Source organism: Limulus polyphemus, unplaced genomic scaffold, assembly GCF_000517525.1.
Source record: "Limulus polyphemus unplaced genomic scaffold, Limulus_polyphemus-2.1.2 Scaffold3845, whole genome shotgun sequence".
Classification (NCBI taxonomy): domain Eukaryota; kingdom Metazoa; phylum Arthropoda; class Merostomata; order Xiphosura; family Limulidae; genus Limulus; species Limulus polyphemus.
This window is the reverse complement of record NW_013669455.1, coordinates 41656-58425: the sequence shown is the minus strand read 5'-3', so window position 1 is coordinate 58425 and position 16770 is coordinate 41656. Positions and strand designations below refer to the sequence as shown.

Below are 16770 nucleotides of genomic sequence, written 5' to 3'. Positions count from 1 at the left end.
AGATATACAAGAGAGGGTATATCAGCCATTCATAGATATACGAGAGAGGGTATGTCAGCCATTCTTAGATATACGAGAGAGGGTATGTCAGCCATTCTTAGAATACTTACACAATATCAGAACACGGGATTCATCAGATATTTATTGATGACAGGACGTCCCCCTTATTGAGCGTTCAGCACAAGTTCTAAAGAATCTAACTATCTCTCACTACTGAAATCAGTAACAAATGTGGTGTCGATACAACATTTAAGTTAATAGAAACTGTCTTTAAACACGTACAAAGAAAAAATGTGGCATTATTTTAAAGAAATATGTATATGAGAAGGATTTCTTCAGGAAATTCGCGCAAAACTACACAAAGATTACCTACACCAACCATTCCTGATATTAAACTGTTGCATTAGAGGGAAGGCAACTAATCGGTAGCACCTACCGCCAACCTTTAGGTTACTCTTCGAATAGTGGAAATTGAACGTCACCTTTATCACACACCAACAAACCCAAAGTGCGGAGCGCGATTTTGCTAACCACTAGACCACACCCGGCCCAGATAAGAAGGGAAGGCATTGCTCTAAACAGTTAGATACGGCTATTCGTTCCAAAATTCAATCGAACCTATTCCCTACTTTCATTTGTTTTTGTTGAAAATAAGCTTAAGCAGCATATTTTCCTGTTTCCATTTGTTACTTGTTAGATTAATTACTCGATCCATGAGATGTGGTACGTGTACACTCTAGTCTGCATCTTCTTTATTGTAGAAGTGACAATCCGAGTCTTTTTCTTTAAATCTGAAAGGTTTTAATCAAGTTTTGACCGATTATCCGAAGACTGTCTCTAGATAGACTTTTTGTACCATGAACCAAGTGGAGAACAAGTCTAAAGAAGTACTTAATTAAATGCCCAAAGTATAGCTCGATTCGCAATCTGTGGGTCGCGGGTTCGAATCCTTGTGACATCAAACATGCTCGCCCTTTCAGCCGTGGGGGCGTTATAATGTGACGGTCAATCTCACTATTAGTTGGTAAAAGAGTAGCCCAAGAGTTGACGGTAGGTGGTGATGACTAGCTGCCTTCCCTCTAGTCTTACACCGATAAGTTAGGGACGGCTAGCGCAAATAGCCCTCGTGTAGCTTTGCGCGAAATTCATGATAAACTGAAACTTAATTAAATAAATACGTAAAAGAGCAGAAAGGTTTTTATAAATACCTTGAAGACAGAAAAAAAAAAGTATATTTGTTCGGTCAAATTTAAAGGTATAAGCTCAAGTTTATATTCAATTGTTATTGGTAGAAATAGTCTTCTGGTGTACATAGAGCTAAAAGTTTATCACGATACCTGTGCTCGGTATTCTTCCAACTGAAACTGTCTTCATCAATCAGAGTCTTCAGCTTTGCTTTATTGGGGAAAAACAATGCCAGGTCTGTTGATAATATGCAGTGCTTGATGTTTTTCAGGACCTTTTTGATCGAGAGATTGTTGTTGTTGTTGTATTACTTAAGAAATATTCACTGTACATATAATAGAAGCAAAACAACACCCCCTATGCCTGGTTTCCGAACTAAAATTTTAGTGCGTTATTTAAATAAGTACATTAATAACACAAAGTAGAAAAACCTTCTTACTGCTATATTTCTTATGTTAAACAGTCAACATTTTAAAATAACATAACTTTAGATCTCGAATATATGAACTGTTATTCTGTATAATGTCATTTAGTTCTAAATATTTTCGATAGGATATCAATTTTGAGCTGTTGCCAAAATACACTACATTCAAAGAAAACGTTTTTTCTTCTTGTTTAACAGCACAACCTTAAAGACATACACAAAACGATGTGATTTTGTCAGTAGTTAAACAAAGTAATAAGTTGCCTTATAAGTGATCGGTTATTTCGATTTCTCAATCAATAATCTGTCTTCGAACCGCGACTGTAATTCTTTGTAGCCTTAAATCAGAACTGGTTTGAAATAACCTGTCTTACTATCAGAGTAGAGCCTTTGTAAAAGAAATCAACGAATGTTATCAACTAAAAGTTGGGGTTAATGAATTGATGAATATTACGATTATATACCAATTATAGTAATTACGAAGACATTTGGTGCTAGCTAGGTGTAAAAGAACGAACAACAGATTGTTGACGTTCTTTGGACAGCTTATTAAACTCTTTAGAAAACCAGTTTGATTTTACTGCTATTTACCGCTGTTTATGAAGTCACCATTAAGACATGATTATTTTATCAAACAGTTATTGGAATACTTCAACTGTGCTACCAATTTTTTTAACACAGCTCAAAAGAAGAATAGCTGCAGTGGAACTGAAATTTGGTTATTTATGTCACAAATGTACCAAATAATTCACAAAAGTTGTAAATTTTGAAAACTTCGTCCTATAGGTTGTCTAGCATATGCTTATAACATCGGTTTCACCATTACAAACACTTTTTTTGTGTGCACGTTACGGCCATTTGCTTAACCAACTCTGTCGATTACTGCTACAACTGAAAAATGTAAAAGTACTAACAGACGTAGCCCTGAAATTTGGTGAATTACGAACAAATAAAGTTTCCTGGTACTAACTGAACTCTATGTTAGTCACTAAACAATTACTGATTTATTGATCAATACACAATACAGGTCTCAAACAAGAGTAACAGTGTTCACTATATAACCATTCGTTGAAAGGTTTTATAAATATAAATAAACCTATCAATAATTTTGATAATTTCAGAATAATCTGACTTAATATTCTATAATCAAAGAAGCTCATATGATGTTAATAATATTATGATTTAATATTCCTTTTGTATTTAAATTTTTACTCTGGTTATGGCGTAGGGTTAGTTTGTCGTTTTGCTAAATTCCCCTGGTTGTTTAACCTGATTTAAATGTAATAACACGTTAATTTTTTCACTTGTTGAAAAATAAAACATTTTGTGTGGTATCCTACAGCTATAAATGTGTTTGTAACTAACCAAAAATACTATATATTATAACCCGAGCGTTTTCGAAAGGTGGATCTTTCTTCTTCAGGGGCAAACTGTGAGATAAAAGTCAAGTTTGTGTGACGTCATGCACGGTACCATGGAAATCCGGAAGTGTTTGCATTAGCTTTCAATGTATTGTTATAAGTGTTTCTCACTTCCGGTGCAATACTACCAGAAATAAGAATGGTAGAAATGTATTTTTTTAAAAAGAAAAAGTCAAGAGAAACTACACCGAGTTTAAATAAAGTAAAATATAAGTGAGATATTAATATTGATTAAAAAAGGAATGTTAGACAGATATAATTAAAAAATAACCCGAAAATTATCATAAATAATTAATAAGTATTAGGGGTAAAGATTGAAAATTCATACTACATGAACAAAAAAAAACTTGAATTTTCTGACAGAGAACAAACTAATGGTCTGAAGTCACTGATCCCAGGATCTAGATTTATTCCACAAGGTTGAACAGTATTTAAAACTTCAATCCAATAGGATTCTCTTATCTCTCTATCCATATAGTTAAAGATAAAACAAAATATTAATTGATATTAACCTCTAGCATTTTATTTACATACTAAGGTACTTACAAATTTACTTACAATTTTATTGTAATTTTTTTAGTTTTAATTTTTCATTTCTATAATGACTTCTTAGAATTTAAAAAAAATACTTTACTCGTGCCTTAGTTTTACTTTATTTTCTTATTTTACATTTCTCTTATAGTAAATCTCTTCATTACGACGTATTTACGTAATTCTTGAAAACATCAAGGTATTCGGTGTTTCTAATTAATTTCACCATTTTACAGTAATTATATCGGTAAATAATTCTTCTAAGACTATAATTAAAATAACTCCGATACAATTTACCTTCCTGTAGTTTTCAGAACTTAAGCTTGCAAATATATTGTGTCCATCTTGCTGTAAAGTAGAAGAAATAACACTCGTATAGACATAAAAAATTAAAGGTTTCTGGTAAACAATCGAAATCACTTTCACGTTTGTTTTGAACGTACAAGCATTGCTTAAATGATATTAATAACGTTTTATGTACAGTCATAGTTAAATTAAGTTCGAAGAAACACGATGAAACCCTAGCTCTTTCGATAGGTGGAGCTATCTTATTCGGAAGTAGAGGGAGAAAGAAACCTTAGTTATCATTAATTAAGAGTTACAAAAAAAACCAACTTAGCTTCTTGTAAAATCAGGCATACTGCAAATGAAGGGGAGAAGACTTTGATCATGAAAATGTAAATTAACTGAAATAAAAATTACTTTGGAGATCTAAAAAAACATTGATACTTTAATTATTGAAGCAAAAGAAGCCAAATCAGTCCATGTGTCTTATATTAACTGAACCACTTACTCTACCCAGCATTCAAAGAGTAAAATTTATTCAATACAATAAACCTAGTAAAATATACAGTGGTATTAGCTATATGTTTTTTAGAAATATAATTATACTGCGTCTATTTAGTTTCTGTGTTTTCATACCTACAGAAAGTTTTAATTTTAAATATTTGTCTTTAATAAAATCTAATCTGTAGTTCCTTTATGGAATAATTTCTTCGTCTTTGTTTCCAATAGTATGGTGTTCTACATATTTCAAGTTTAGGCACACCTACAATAACCATAAATAGAGTCGAAGTTTTGACACTGAACATGTTCAATAAACAATGCACTGAGTGATGAACATTTTGTTAGTTTCAAAATAATCAAAAACGAAATACGTTTATTATGCATATGACCTTTAAGGTTTATGTCAGAGGAGAAAAGAATAGCAAGTTAAAGAAAGAGAACTAAAGCTGGGTAGAAGCAAACTGTCTAAACCACACGTCTTTTACCTGAAGAATAGAAACCGTCTGATTAAAATGGTGATGCTCTAGAATTGAGGTGGAGTAAATAGCTGCTAATGGAGATTCCGACTGCATTAGAAACTGGTTGTTCTTTCCTCTGTGATCTATGTCGTGGCACAGACTAGCTACAAATAAGGCCAATTGCTACAAAGTCGACAGAAATTATAACTCAGTATATGAACAGATACATTACTACGACAGAGTAAGAAATAAATCAACTTTATGTTTTGTAAGAGTGATTATATTGATTCTGATTTTAAGTAATGAAATCAATAATTAACAGAATTGTCTTATTTTTAGGGGGGAGGGCTAATAAAATAAGTCACTATATAAAGTAACTTAACAATAGAATTAGAAAAAGTACGAAAATGGTTGACAGTTATGACAAAGAATCTTAAATAGGCTTAACGATAACAAAGATTGAAAACACATAAATATTTTGATAATTAAAGTTGATTTTATTCTCAAGACTCCAAATCTTCGAAACTCTTTGATATTTGTTGAGAAATGTAAGTGTTGAAGACATAAATATTATAATGAAACGTTTTTTTTTTTCTTACTTCCATCGGTTTATATATCGTAGGAGATGATTTTATGACTGCGTACATGGCGTTAGCCACGGAGAAACCATGAGTCCAATTGTGATAGGGTACACGACGGTAGTTCTTGCGAACTGTTATAATAAACCTGATCAGACAGTCTTGGTCAAACCTGTGAATCAGCAAAAATTCAGTTTTACGAGAACCCTTATTTCGACTCAGGACCACATGAATAAAAATATTATAAATAATAATTCTATGATCATTAACTTCTTATCAAAGCAAGTAACCTATACGTAGATAAGAAATACAAATTAACCCTCGAATTAATATAGCTAACTTGATGTATCATTCTTACTTACAGTGATTCAAATGCATTGGTTTATCAGTTGGGTACCTACATTGTAAGCTATATGCAACAAACCCACAAGTTGGGTACCTACGTTGTAAGCTATATACAACAAACCCACAAGTTGGGTACCTACGTTGATAGCTATATGCAACAAACCCACAAGTTGGGTACCTACATTGTAAGCTATATGCAACAAACCCACAAGTTGGGTACCTACGTTGATAGCTATATGCAACAAACCCACAAGTTGGGTACCTACGTTGTTAGCTATATGCAACAAACCCACAAGTTGGGTACCTACATTGTAAGCTATATGCAACAAACCCACAAGTTGGGTACCTACGTTGTTAGCTATATGCAACAAACCCACAAGTTGGGTACCTACGTTGATAGCTATATGCAACAAACCCACAAGTTGGATACCTACTTTGATAGCTATATGCAACAAACCCACAAGTTGGGTACCTACGTTGATAGCTATATGCAACAAACCCACAAGTTGGATACCTACGTTGATAGCTATATGCAACAAACCCACAAGTTGGATACCTACGTTGACAGCTATATGCAACAAACCCACAAGTTGGATACCTACGTTGACAGCTATATGCAACAAACCCACAAGTTGGGTACCTACGTTGTTAGCTATATGCAACAAACCCACAAGTTGGGTACCTACGTTGATAGCTATATGCAACAAACCCACAAGTTGGATACCTAAGTTGATAGCTATATGCAACAAACCCACAAGTTGGATACCTACGTTGACAGCTATATGCAACAAACCCACAAGTTGGATACCTACGTTGACAGCTATATGCAACAAACCCACAAGTTAAATAGCGAAAAAGAATACAACCCTAACAGGAGCTGGAAATCACATCAAAACGTTCCAAGGTTAAAGTTATTATCATCGACCTTTATAAGCAGATAATCCAGATGTTTATTTATTTCCATAGCATAAATGTTATTCAAATAAGGGCTATCTGCGCTAGCCATCCCTAATTTTGAAATGGTAAAGAACAGTGTCAGACCAAATAGTGGAATCTGACTGTCACTCTTATAAATCACCCAACACTAAAGTGTGGAATACGACTTTTTTGTGTATGGAAATGGGTCGAGAATAATAAAACTTCGGATTCACAGTCTGGCTCGCCAACACTGAAATACAGGTTCTGTAGTCTATAAGCAGAGAACTGTTTGAAGCAATATAAGGACATTTCAGAAAAGCATATAAATGTTATGATGCCTGCCGTGTGCTGCACCTTCTGTGTTGATATGGTACATTTAAAGCAATAAAAATAACTCTTAATGAGTGACTAAAGTTTTATTTGTGTTGAGAAGAGGTTCTTTATTAGATAAACGTTACTAACAAAAAATAATTAAAAATAATACTAGTTACACAAGTAAAAACGAAAATAATAGCTGATGTGAATAGTCCTATAATAACTGTTAAATGATAAATTACTAAATCCCACGTTTGTGACGCTCCTGGCGGACATCGTTGTGTAAATAAATATGCACGTTTTGAAAGGTAAAAATATTGCATCATCAGCGTCCAATGCTGTTTTCCGATTTTCCCCACCTTAATCTTTTTCCTATTAAATCATTTGTGCATTTCTTTCGGTTTGAATCATCTTATACATTACCTTGATTGGCCTGAGAATGTTTGTTTAAAAAGTTCGCGCAAAGTTACACAAGGACTATCTGCGCATAGCCGTCTCTAATCTAACCGAAGTCCGCATCGCGTTTTTGAGGCAACGGGACGTGAACCGTGGACCCTTGGTAACACAGTATAAGTACATCAATCGAGCGTAGCAAGTAATGACAAATATGTTCAAATTAACACCACTGTAGAGATAACTATTTCAAACTTACAGCTTACCCCAAAATCAAAGACTTCAACCATATCAATTTCAGCTCAGCTGAATAATCTTATGTTGCAATATTATTTGATATTTAAATACACGAACTTCATGTTATAAATAGTTTGATAACGAATATGTCTCCAGACGCTTTAATTTCGTTGTTGTTAAGCGCAAATTTACACAATGGGCTATCTGTTCTATGCCCACTACGGATATTAAAATAACTAAATGGCAAATATGATAGCCACAAATAATTAAAAGTGAAAATTAACGTAAAGTATAAGTACAGTTAAAGAACTGAAAAAAAACAAACAGTAAACGTATCACAAAGAGAAGGTTACATCAACATCACGAAACATTGTGGTTGCTCTAGTAGAAGTCTGTTGTGGTAGTTTAAATGGAAAGCTACACAATGGGCTACGTGCATTCTGTTCACAGCGGGAAATCGAACCACGGATATTTGCGTTATGCGTTCGTAAACTTACCACTGACTCGCCAGAGAACTAGTAGGAATATATTGGGTTTCTGAACCATGTCACTATATAACTTGCTATGTCATTTCAAATAATGATGATATATAAAAATTATGTCACTATATAACTTGCTGTGTCATTATAAATAATGATGATATATAAAAATTATGTCACTATATAACTTGCCATGTCATTACAAATAATGATGATATATAAAAATTATGTCACTATATAACTTGCTGTGTCATTATAAATAATAATGATATATAAAAGTATGTCACTGTATAACTTGCTGTGTCATTACAAATAATGATGATATATAAAAAATTATGTAACTATATAACTTGCTATGTCATTACAAATAATGATGATATATAAAAATTATGTCACTATATAACTTGCTGTGTCATTATAAATAATGATGACATAAAAATTAATAATTACTTTTATGTATTTCACATCACTTTGGACTGAATGTTTTAGGGATATCCTTTGGGTCACGAATACGAATGATAGGATATCATCACCAGTGTATAGTATGTCTAGTCGCGTGGATAATCAGGAAAGCTGGGTAAGCTGTAGCGGCGTTAAAAGCACTGTTTGTGTTATTGTCTCATATCTCAACATGTTTTGTTTCTTTGTTGTTAATGGGCTAACTGTGATATGTACATCGTGGGTATCGAAACCCAATATTTAGCGCTATAAGCCTTCAGATCTACCGCTGAGCCACCGACGGAGGGCATCATCACATAACTGCGTGCAACACATATTTGAACTAATGAAAATATTGTTGTCATAAACCCAAATATTTAACCGTAGAGCCATCAAAATACCGATAACAAAATAAATGTTACACTAGCTGAAATAACTAAAGGAATAACAATATATTATAAACTGTGTATTCATTTCAATATTTCTACACATGTAGCTATTGTTCGTTAACATTTACATTACGTCAAACAAAACAAAAATTTATCTTTTTAACTATCTAATACATAATAAATTAACATAGAATTATTTCCCCGAAAGGGGGCCAATGGCCGCCTGGAGGAGTCACCTGTGTTAACTAGTTGCTCCACTATACAGTAGTGTGTTGTCTGTCAGTCAGTCAGTAGACACTAAAATGACGTCACATTAGGGATGCTTAATGTTGCAATTTCTACTGTCGTGACGTCAGTAAAACGTGCGCATGCGAAGAATCACGAGAAGAATTATGCACTCTATAGGCTACAACACATGGTGACATAACTTCAAAAGCAAGAAATAAAATGTCTGTTACTCTTAATTTTGGTTTTATTTACTCTTGAAACAGAACACTTTCGAGGACCCTGCGTTATTACTTAGCAAATCTACAACTTACTTTTGAGATCCGAACAAGTCGTTGAACATGTATACAGTGGCTTTAACCTTTTCATCAGAATCCAAGGAATAACTTGGGAAAGTAAACCTAGAAAGATATTCCGAGTTGAGGCAAAATTAGCTTAAAATATTATTTGGAGTTGTTGATCTTTCATATTTGTTATGCGTAAAGTTTTACTTTAAGCACGCGAAAACGAAGAAAACACAAAACAAACAAACAAACAAACAAAGAGAATTTTTTAACACCAACCAAATATAACTTCAAATAATACTATATATATGTCACTCTAAAAAGGCTACACTTTGAATGAAAAAGTGTACGAAAAACATTAAATGTAACATAAGATTACGTAGTATTATATATATTGTGATAAAATGTTAGTTAAGAATCTGTGATGAAACATTTCAGAACCTTGCTTACTCTTCCAATTTAGTGAAGTCTTGAAAGATTGGTTTATCCTTAACGAAACTAACTTCCTCTTCAGAACAAATGCTGTGGTAAGAAAGCATTTCTAATGCTACCATATACTTCTTCTGGGACCGCCGAATTCTTTCATAAAGCTGGAAAAAAACCTTAATACGTCATCATACTCCCAGAATACCATTGTTATGCTTGTTTTTTTAACTACACTGAAGTTTGTTAAAACAATTTCTCAAAGTTATTACCAGGCTTTCAAGCAAAGTAAATTATATAAAGAACTTTAGAAGTAATTTTTAGAAGAACAGAAATTAAATCAATTCATATTTACCAACCTCAGCTAGCTTTTGCAACCATTCAAGAGAGAAATTTTTACCTTGGCATGATGTAATGCTAAGCCGCAATAGGTAGCGAAAGTAGCGAAAGCTTCTTCGTCTCCTTTAGTAAAAGAACCGCTCTCTTTATTTACCATCTGGACAACTCCAATAACCCTGGAAATGACACAGTGAATATCTTACATGCTAACTTATATGTTTCCGTCATCTGAAATATAAGCACTGTTTAGAAAGTATAGAGAAACCGTGGCTGGTTATATCAGTTATATTTTAGGCGTAAGCAATATTGTCCAGTACAATTTTTGGGAAATTATGCTTAGAAATATAATAATATTTTTAAAACCCATAAACATGAAAACGTTTTGCGTATTGAAATCCAAATCTAAAACTATAAAATACATTCAAACCAATATTCCAAATTCATTATAGAGTGATATTAACATCTACAGAATTATCAAGTTATGGAAATATTACTTTGAAAAAGACAAATTTAAATTACAGTACCCATTCTACTAGCCCTTGAGAATTAAAACTGTAAAAAAAAGTGAAACTTAGTGAGAAATAAATCCTAAGAACTTTGAGAAATATTCATTATAATGTTTGGTAACAGTATTGAATTTCATAATATTAAAATTATTCACAGTACGTATATTTATTCCAGCTAATATATACAACTCTGAATTAAAACACAACAATAACACATACACACAGATTTCAAGGAGGGGGGGGGGGATTTTATTGGAAGTCCAGGGAAGTTAGGCCTCTAAGTTTAATTGAAAAACAAATTCGAAAGTTTCGACTTTATTAGTTTTAGAATTAAAGAACGAAACTAAGACACTTACCTGTTGCGAATAAAAATAGGCATACACAATAGATTTTTAGTTGTATAACCCGTGAGCTGGTCGACGGACCTGTCCAAAACAATAACAAGATTGACCATAAATGTACATCTTTTATATTCTGTTCACATTAGAATCTAGCCACTTCAAACACAAGATATATAATAATATTAAATTAGCTTCTCACTACAATCTGTATTTATAACTCAAACTGCTATTCTAGTTTTTCACATCTAAAACACGTATATAATAGTAAAAGAACAACCACATCCATATTCCCAGAGCTCACCTGTTAAACCTATCGTCGTTATAAACATCTGGAATGTTTAGAGACTCTCCGGTTTGAGCAACAAACCCAGCAATTCCCGTTCCAACTGGAAATCTGTAAATTTTAGATACAGATGTTACATTTATCTAAAGCGATATTTTTTTTTTCGCAAAAACTTCTACCTCATGAGGTGATTATATTACTACTCTTAATTTAAAAATATCCTTTTCTGGTTCTGTGTTCTTGTCATTTTAATTAGTTGAAACCATTAAACTAGAATTAACTACAATCCATTCAAATAAGCACACGTTCCTCAGAACTCGGTGGTAAGTCTCAAGGCTTATAACGGTACAGATAGCCCATTGTGTAACTTTGTGCTTAACAACAAAAAATAAATAAAAGTGAGCACACAAAAATTCATCTAATGTATACATCAGAATAAATTTTACCAGAATATTTTATAAATTTCAAATTCTTATCTTTAAACTAGTAATACCCGGAGAATTACGGACGAGGGGTGGAATTCCCAGAACCCAGTCTAAGTCAGTGATAAATGTTGTTGTTTTTTTGCATATTATCCAAATTGTCAATCCCTATATGTGTGTGTGTGTGGAGTATACACACTTGTTCAGGCGTTTCAAAATTAAGGATATTTTTACGTGTGAAACACGAGAATATCTTATGGAAATATTAATTTCCAAGACTCAGTTGTTAGTTAATTTCAGTTGAAACTTATATACCGATTATTAATAGGCATGCGTAGACTTCTGGATCTTTTATACTAGGTTATCGAATTTGAACAAGTCCGAACGTTAATGTCTCTGCTCTGTGAGTGTAGTAAACAAAGGTTAAAAACCTGTTGTTTTACGTACACCTATTTACTTGCCTTATCTCTTTTGATGTTGCTTCATCACCTGTTTTATCTGCGTTTTCTGCTTCTTCATTCACATCAAACATTCGAGCGTACATTTCCTTGGTGTTTCCATCAACAAGGAACAAGGAAGCCCGATCGGCGTCGACAAGTTTCTGGGCGAAGGTCTGGAAATACACCAACAATAAAAGAGTGATCAGTACTCGGAATCCCCCTAATACGAAACTATAAATAAGCACGATAATAAGGGCGTATTTCTATTTGCACTTAGAAAACACCAAAAAACAAACATACTGTTGGTGTGAACGTGCTTTGTGGTCACCACGAGAAAAACCTATACACTGAATGGGTGACGAAAAAGTGTTATTGGCCACTGAACCTCCCTTGAACTTCGAGATTAAACAATTTTCGGAACACCAAGTTTATTAGTACGTGTTAACAATGATGACATGACTGTGTACCACGGCCATAACTTGAGTTAAAATTGACCAGAGGTCCAAACACTGACAAGGACATAGGGTCAGCCTTACATATTGTACCCCTTTTCCACGTGGGTTTAAAAAGGTTACATTTAATTTAACCAAGGTGTGGACCTCGGTGACCCCATAGCTGGCTGCGGCCATACTGTGCGGATTACTTTTCAACAACTACTCATACCACAGGTCCCAAACTGGGACTCAAATTAACAGTTGAACAATACACACACACACACATATAATGTATCTTGTATTCAACTTTCATAACATGTACAAGTTGAAATATTTATAGTTTGAAATTTTAAAAGGAGGACATTATATAGGTTTCATATAAAGGCTATTACTTCCAATGTTTACCGGAAAAGATTAGTTACACATTTACTTGCATGGTTTTCAGCTTCTTTTATAAACGGCCAAATTAAAATTATGTTTAAAATTTAACAACAGTTATAATGAAAACTGAAAAAGACATCTACGAAACTTTAAAAGTGAAAATCGTTCACAAGCAGTAAATACCCTGTAACTTTGAAAAGTCCGTCATGATACAGATTAGATTCTAGCAGTTGTACTCTACGCCTGAGCATGACGAAAAATGGCAGAAACAAAAACAATCCCGGTTCCCGAACTTAAAAAAAGAGACTTAGAGAGAGTTTTTCACCAAAATCTGCGAATTCATAGAATATGGTGTGTTTTAGGTGGCGAATGGCGTCTTGTTTTGTTACTTTTCAGTTCAGTATATAATGAACAGGTAAGCAAATGTCTATAGGAACATCTTTTTTTTTATCTTAACATTTAAACATAAATTGTAAGTCGAGATTACTGTTAACCTACTGTATAATTATACAATGAACGGTAAAATATATACAGTTGTAACCAGTGTTCGATTTTCAACAACAAATCCTAGAAATTACGAAAAGGGGTGGTTTTTTAGTGCAGTAAAATCCATGAAATTGCAGAAATATGGGGTATTTTTTCCCCACAATACTTCAATAATGAGGGGGAGTGTGATTTAAAGTGTGTACCGAGGATAAGTGCCACTGCCGGGGTGGTTAGATAGCGCATTTTTTTGTTTGAATTTAAGCACAAAGCTACACAATGGACTATCTGTGCTCTGCCCACCACGGGTATCGAAACCCGGTTTCTAGCGTTGTAAGTCCGCATACATACCGCTGTACCACTGGGGGGCGTGGATTTCTTTATTTTATAATGGGTATGGTTCAAGCCGAAATGTTATGGGCCGTTTAAAAAGACGAGAAAGTGAAGACAGGAAATTGATTTAAATTATTAACGAGCTCAATCTTAATAACAACAATTGTAATTGCCTATAGTAGTTCTCAGCTATCAGTTCCACTTTAATGCTTGCTTCACAAACAAGAGGCGTGCACAAAATGAAGTAGTACACACGTGAGTAGCACGATACGTTGCGAGACTCTCATGAGATCTTAATTAATTTAAAAACAGTTTCACATCTAATAAGTGCTTCATGCGAAATGTCAAAGATAAGAAATAACCCTATTCATTGATGAGAAATATACTATCAGGTTGACTCCAGGTCACAAAGAGACCTGTGGTTGTTCAGAGCTGATGAAAAAACTGCAAAATGCTTCCAGTAACTTACTATTCTGCAACCCAGTAGTCGGGATCTAACACTTGACTGAGTGTAAGGGTCCCAGTACAAGGTCATTCTTCTGTACCCCCAGGGGAGAGATTTATGACAATACTCTAGGCAACTGTGATAGAGGTAAAGCAGATATCTCTCCAGTGTTTAAGAATACGGACATGGAAGACTTTAGACAGATTACTGACATTTCAACACAGTGTAAAACTGAGCTGTCCATCTGGCCATGCTCAAGGCTCAAAGAAAGTGTTTGAGTGCTACATCAATGATGTGTGCCAATTGCATGCGAAGGTATAGTATGCAATGGCATCTACAGACATCATTCATACAAGGGATACCAAGTGAGATATCGAGGGACCACTTGAGGTATGATATATTCTCGTCTTAACAGAGTTGTTTTCTGTGATGATTAAGTTTGAAGTCGTGACTTAGAACGTGTTTCAGGAATAGAAAAACCCACAGCAGCAGCTGTAGTAATTATACCTAACATATATCATTCTGTTCAAGTGGGTGCCCCAAGAGCAAACCAGCAGCTGACACAACCTGGTAATGCAGTACAACTCCACTGTTTTCCAGTGAATGGTTGAAGGTTCCTTGGCCATCCCATGATGTTGGTGCCACAACTGATGCTAAGTATGTCTCTACTCCGGCGTTTCTCCAGAAGGAATGACCAATTCATATCTTTTGGTTATTTACAGCAGGATCACTTTAGAGAGAACAGTCACAGCTTAATGGAAAGCAAGTTAGGTAAAGTAGCTTGTCTGGACTAACTGCACAGAAGATACAACAGTAAATTACAACTACTGCTGATCTGGCTCTGGAAATCTAACAGGGCCTGAGTCGGTTCTGGTCACTTACTTAGGAAAGTGCAGCATTTATCTTGCGCCAAATTGTTTGGTGTTCCACCCAACTCTCTCAAGGTTGAGTGGAAATTAGTGCATACCTGTAGAGATAAAAGAGTTGCAAGAACCCTGGCAGATACCACCATTTATCAGAAACTCTGAGTGAAGCCACCACTCTGGTCAGTTAACACTAACTTCATTTTGACAAATGTCAAAATGCTAGTTGTGACTAGAGAAGCACATCTCTGACTATATATTGGCACTGTGAATCACAAGATGAAGGTAATCATTGCAGATCTTGATTTTGGCATTCTAGAGATGGACATACTGCAGAAACTATCTGTCAGTTTTGCCTGTGCAAGAGGTAAGCTTTGTTTATGTGGGAAAACCATATGATGCTAGCCAGAATGGACCCAGGAACAGTGGACTGCATGATTACATCACAGAGGGAGTCACGGTACTTCCATGTATATATGTTGAGTGTGTCGGGACAATGTAATGCAGTCATTCAGCGAATACCTAAAATATGCTTAAAATGGATGGTGATTTGTCCAGACTCCCACTGGAATCGCTACTGGAATGGCAAGTGAAGTGAAGATAACTGATACTAGTGATAATATTGGTTAAAGACTGTGCAAGCAATCTGAATTAAACACAGCAGCAGATTCTTAGTGAACTGTTGGCTAAATTTGCTGTTGTGAGATCCGATGGCCAATTGGGTAAATCCACATCACACGCCATCAGATAAAAACAGATGATGCACTTCCAATTAACAGGCTTCCCTGGAACACTAGCTATATAGCCAGTGCAGAGATACAGTGGATGTTAAATGACAAAATCATACAGTCTTCAGAGGGTGTGTAGTCATTTCAAGTAGTGACTGTTAGGACAGCATGAACATCGGTTCAGCACTTTAAACTAGTCCTCACGTCCAATTAACAGGCTTCCCTGGAACACTAGAGATATAGCCAGCGCAGAGATACAGTGGATGTTAAATGATAGAATCATACAGTCTTCAGAGAGTGTGTGGTCATTTCAAGTAGTGATTGTCAGGACAGCATGTACAATGGTTCAGCACTTTAAAAACCGGTCCTCTGGAAAGTCTAGGTGAATAACGTGAGAAGTGCCAAACTTGCTTTCAGCAACTGAGATCATTTGTACGAGTTCTGAGTCATACCATTTGGCCTGTGTAATGCTTCCACCACTTTCAGCAGAGCAATGAAGCTTACTCTTAAAGGATTGCAAAAGAGGTGATGTCTGGTCTATCCTGATGATGTCTTGGTATTTGGCCTTAAGTTCGAGCCTGCTACCATAAACCTAACCATGGTGCTGCAGCAGTAGGAATGGCAGGGTTAAATCTAAAACTAGAGAAGTGCATACTCTGGGAGAGGCAGTATCTCTACTAACCCTACAAAGACTGCAGTAGTTCGAAAAAATACGAAGAAATATTACATGATCGTATTTCGAAGAGGATCTTTAGTGCAAGAACTATTATATGATCATATTTCCATGAGGATCTTTAATGCACGAACTATTGTATGATCGTATTTCCATGAGGATCTTTAGTGCAAGAACTATTGCATGACCATATCTCCAAGAGGGTCTTTAGTGCAAGAACTATTGTATGATCGTATTTCCATGAGGATCTTTAGTGCAAGAACTATTGCA

The 16770-nt window shown here is 34.7% G+C and overlaps 1 protein-coding gene across 1 annotated transcript in view; it reads right to left on the bottom strand.

Annotated features, from left to right (window-relative positions):
* LOC106470146 (probable 3',5'-cyclic phosphodiesterase pde-5) overlaps nucleotides 1-16770 on the bottom strand; it is a 53598-nt gene that overhangs the window by 17378 nt on the left and 19450 nt on the right. The window contains exons 7-16 of the mRNA XM_013930676.2: nucleotides 12170-12391; nucleotides 11317-11409; nucleotides 11031-11099; nucleotides 10230-10344; nucleotides 9857-9996; nucleotides 9437-9523; nucleotides 5405-5555; nucleotides 4833-4988; nucleotides 3859-3909; nucleotides 1338-1459 (exon numbers count right to left, since the gene is read on the bottom strand). Coding sequence (XP_013786130.1) covers nucleotides 1338-1459; nucleotides 3859-3909; nucleotides 4833-4988; nucleotides 5405-5555; nucleotides 9437-9523; nucleotides 9857-9996; nucleotides 10230-10344; nucleotides 11031-11099; nucleotides 11317-11409; nucleotides 12170-12391 — 1206 coding nt within the window. The remainder of the gene's footprint in view (nucleotides 1-1337; nucleotides 1460-3858; nucleotides 3910-4832; nucleotides 4989-5404; nucleotides 5556-9436; nucleotides 9524-9856; nucleotides 9997-10229; nucleotides 10345-11030; nucleotides 11100-11316; nucleotides 11410-12169; nucleotides 12392-16770) is intronic.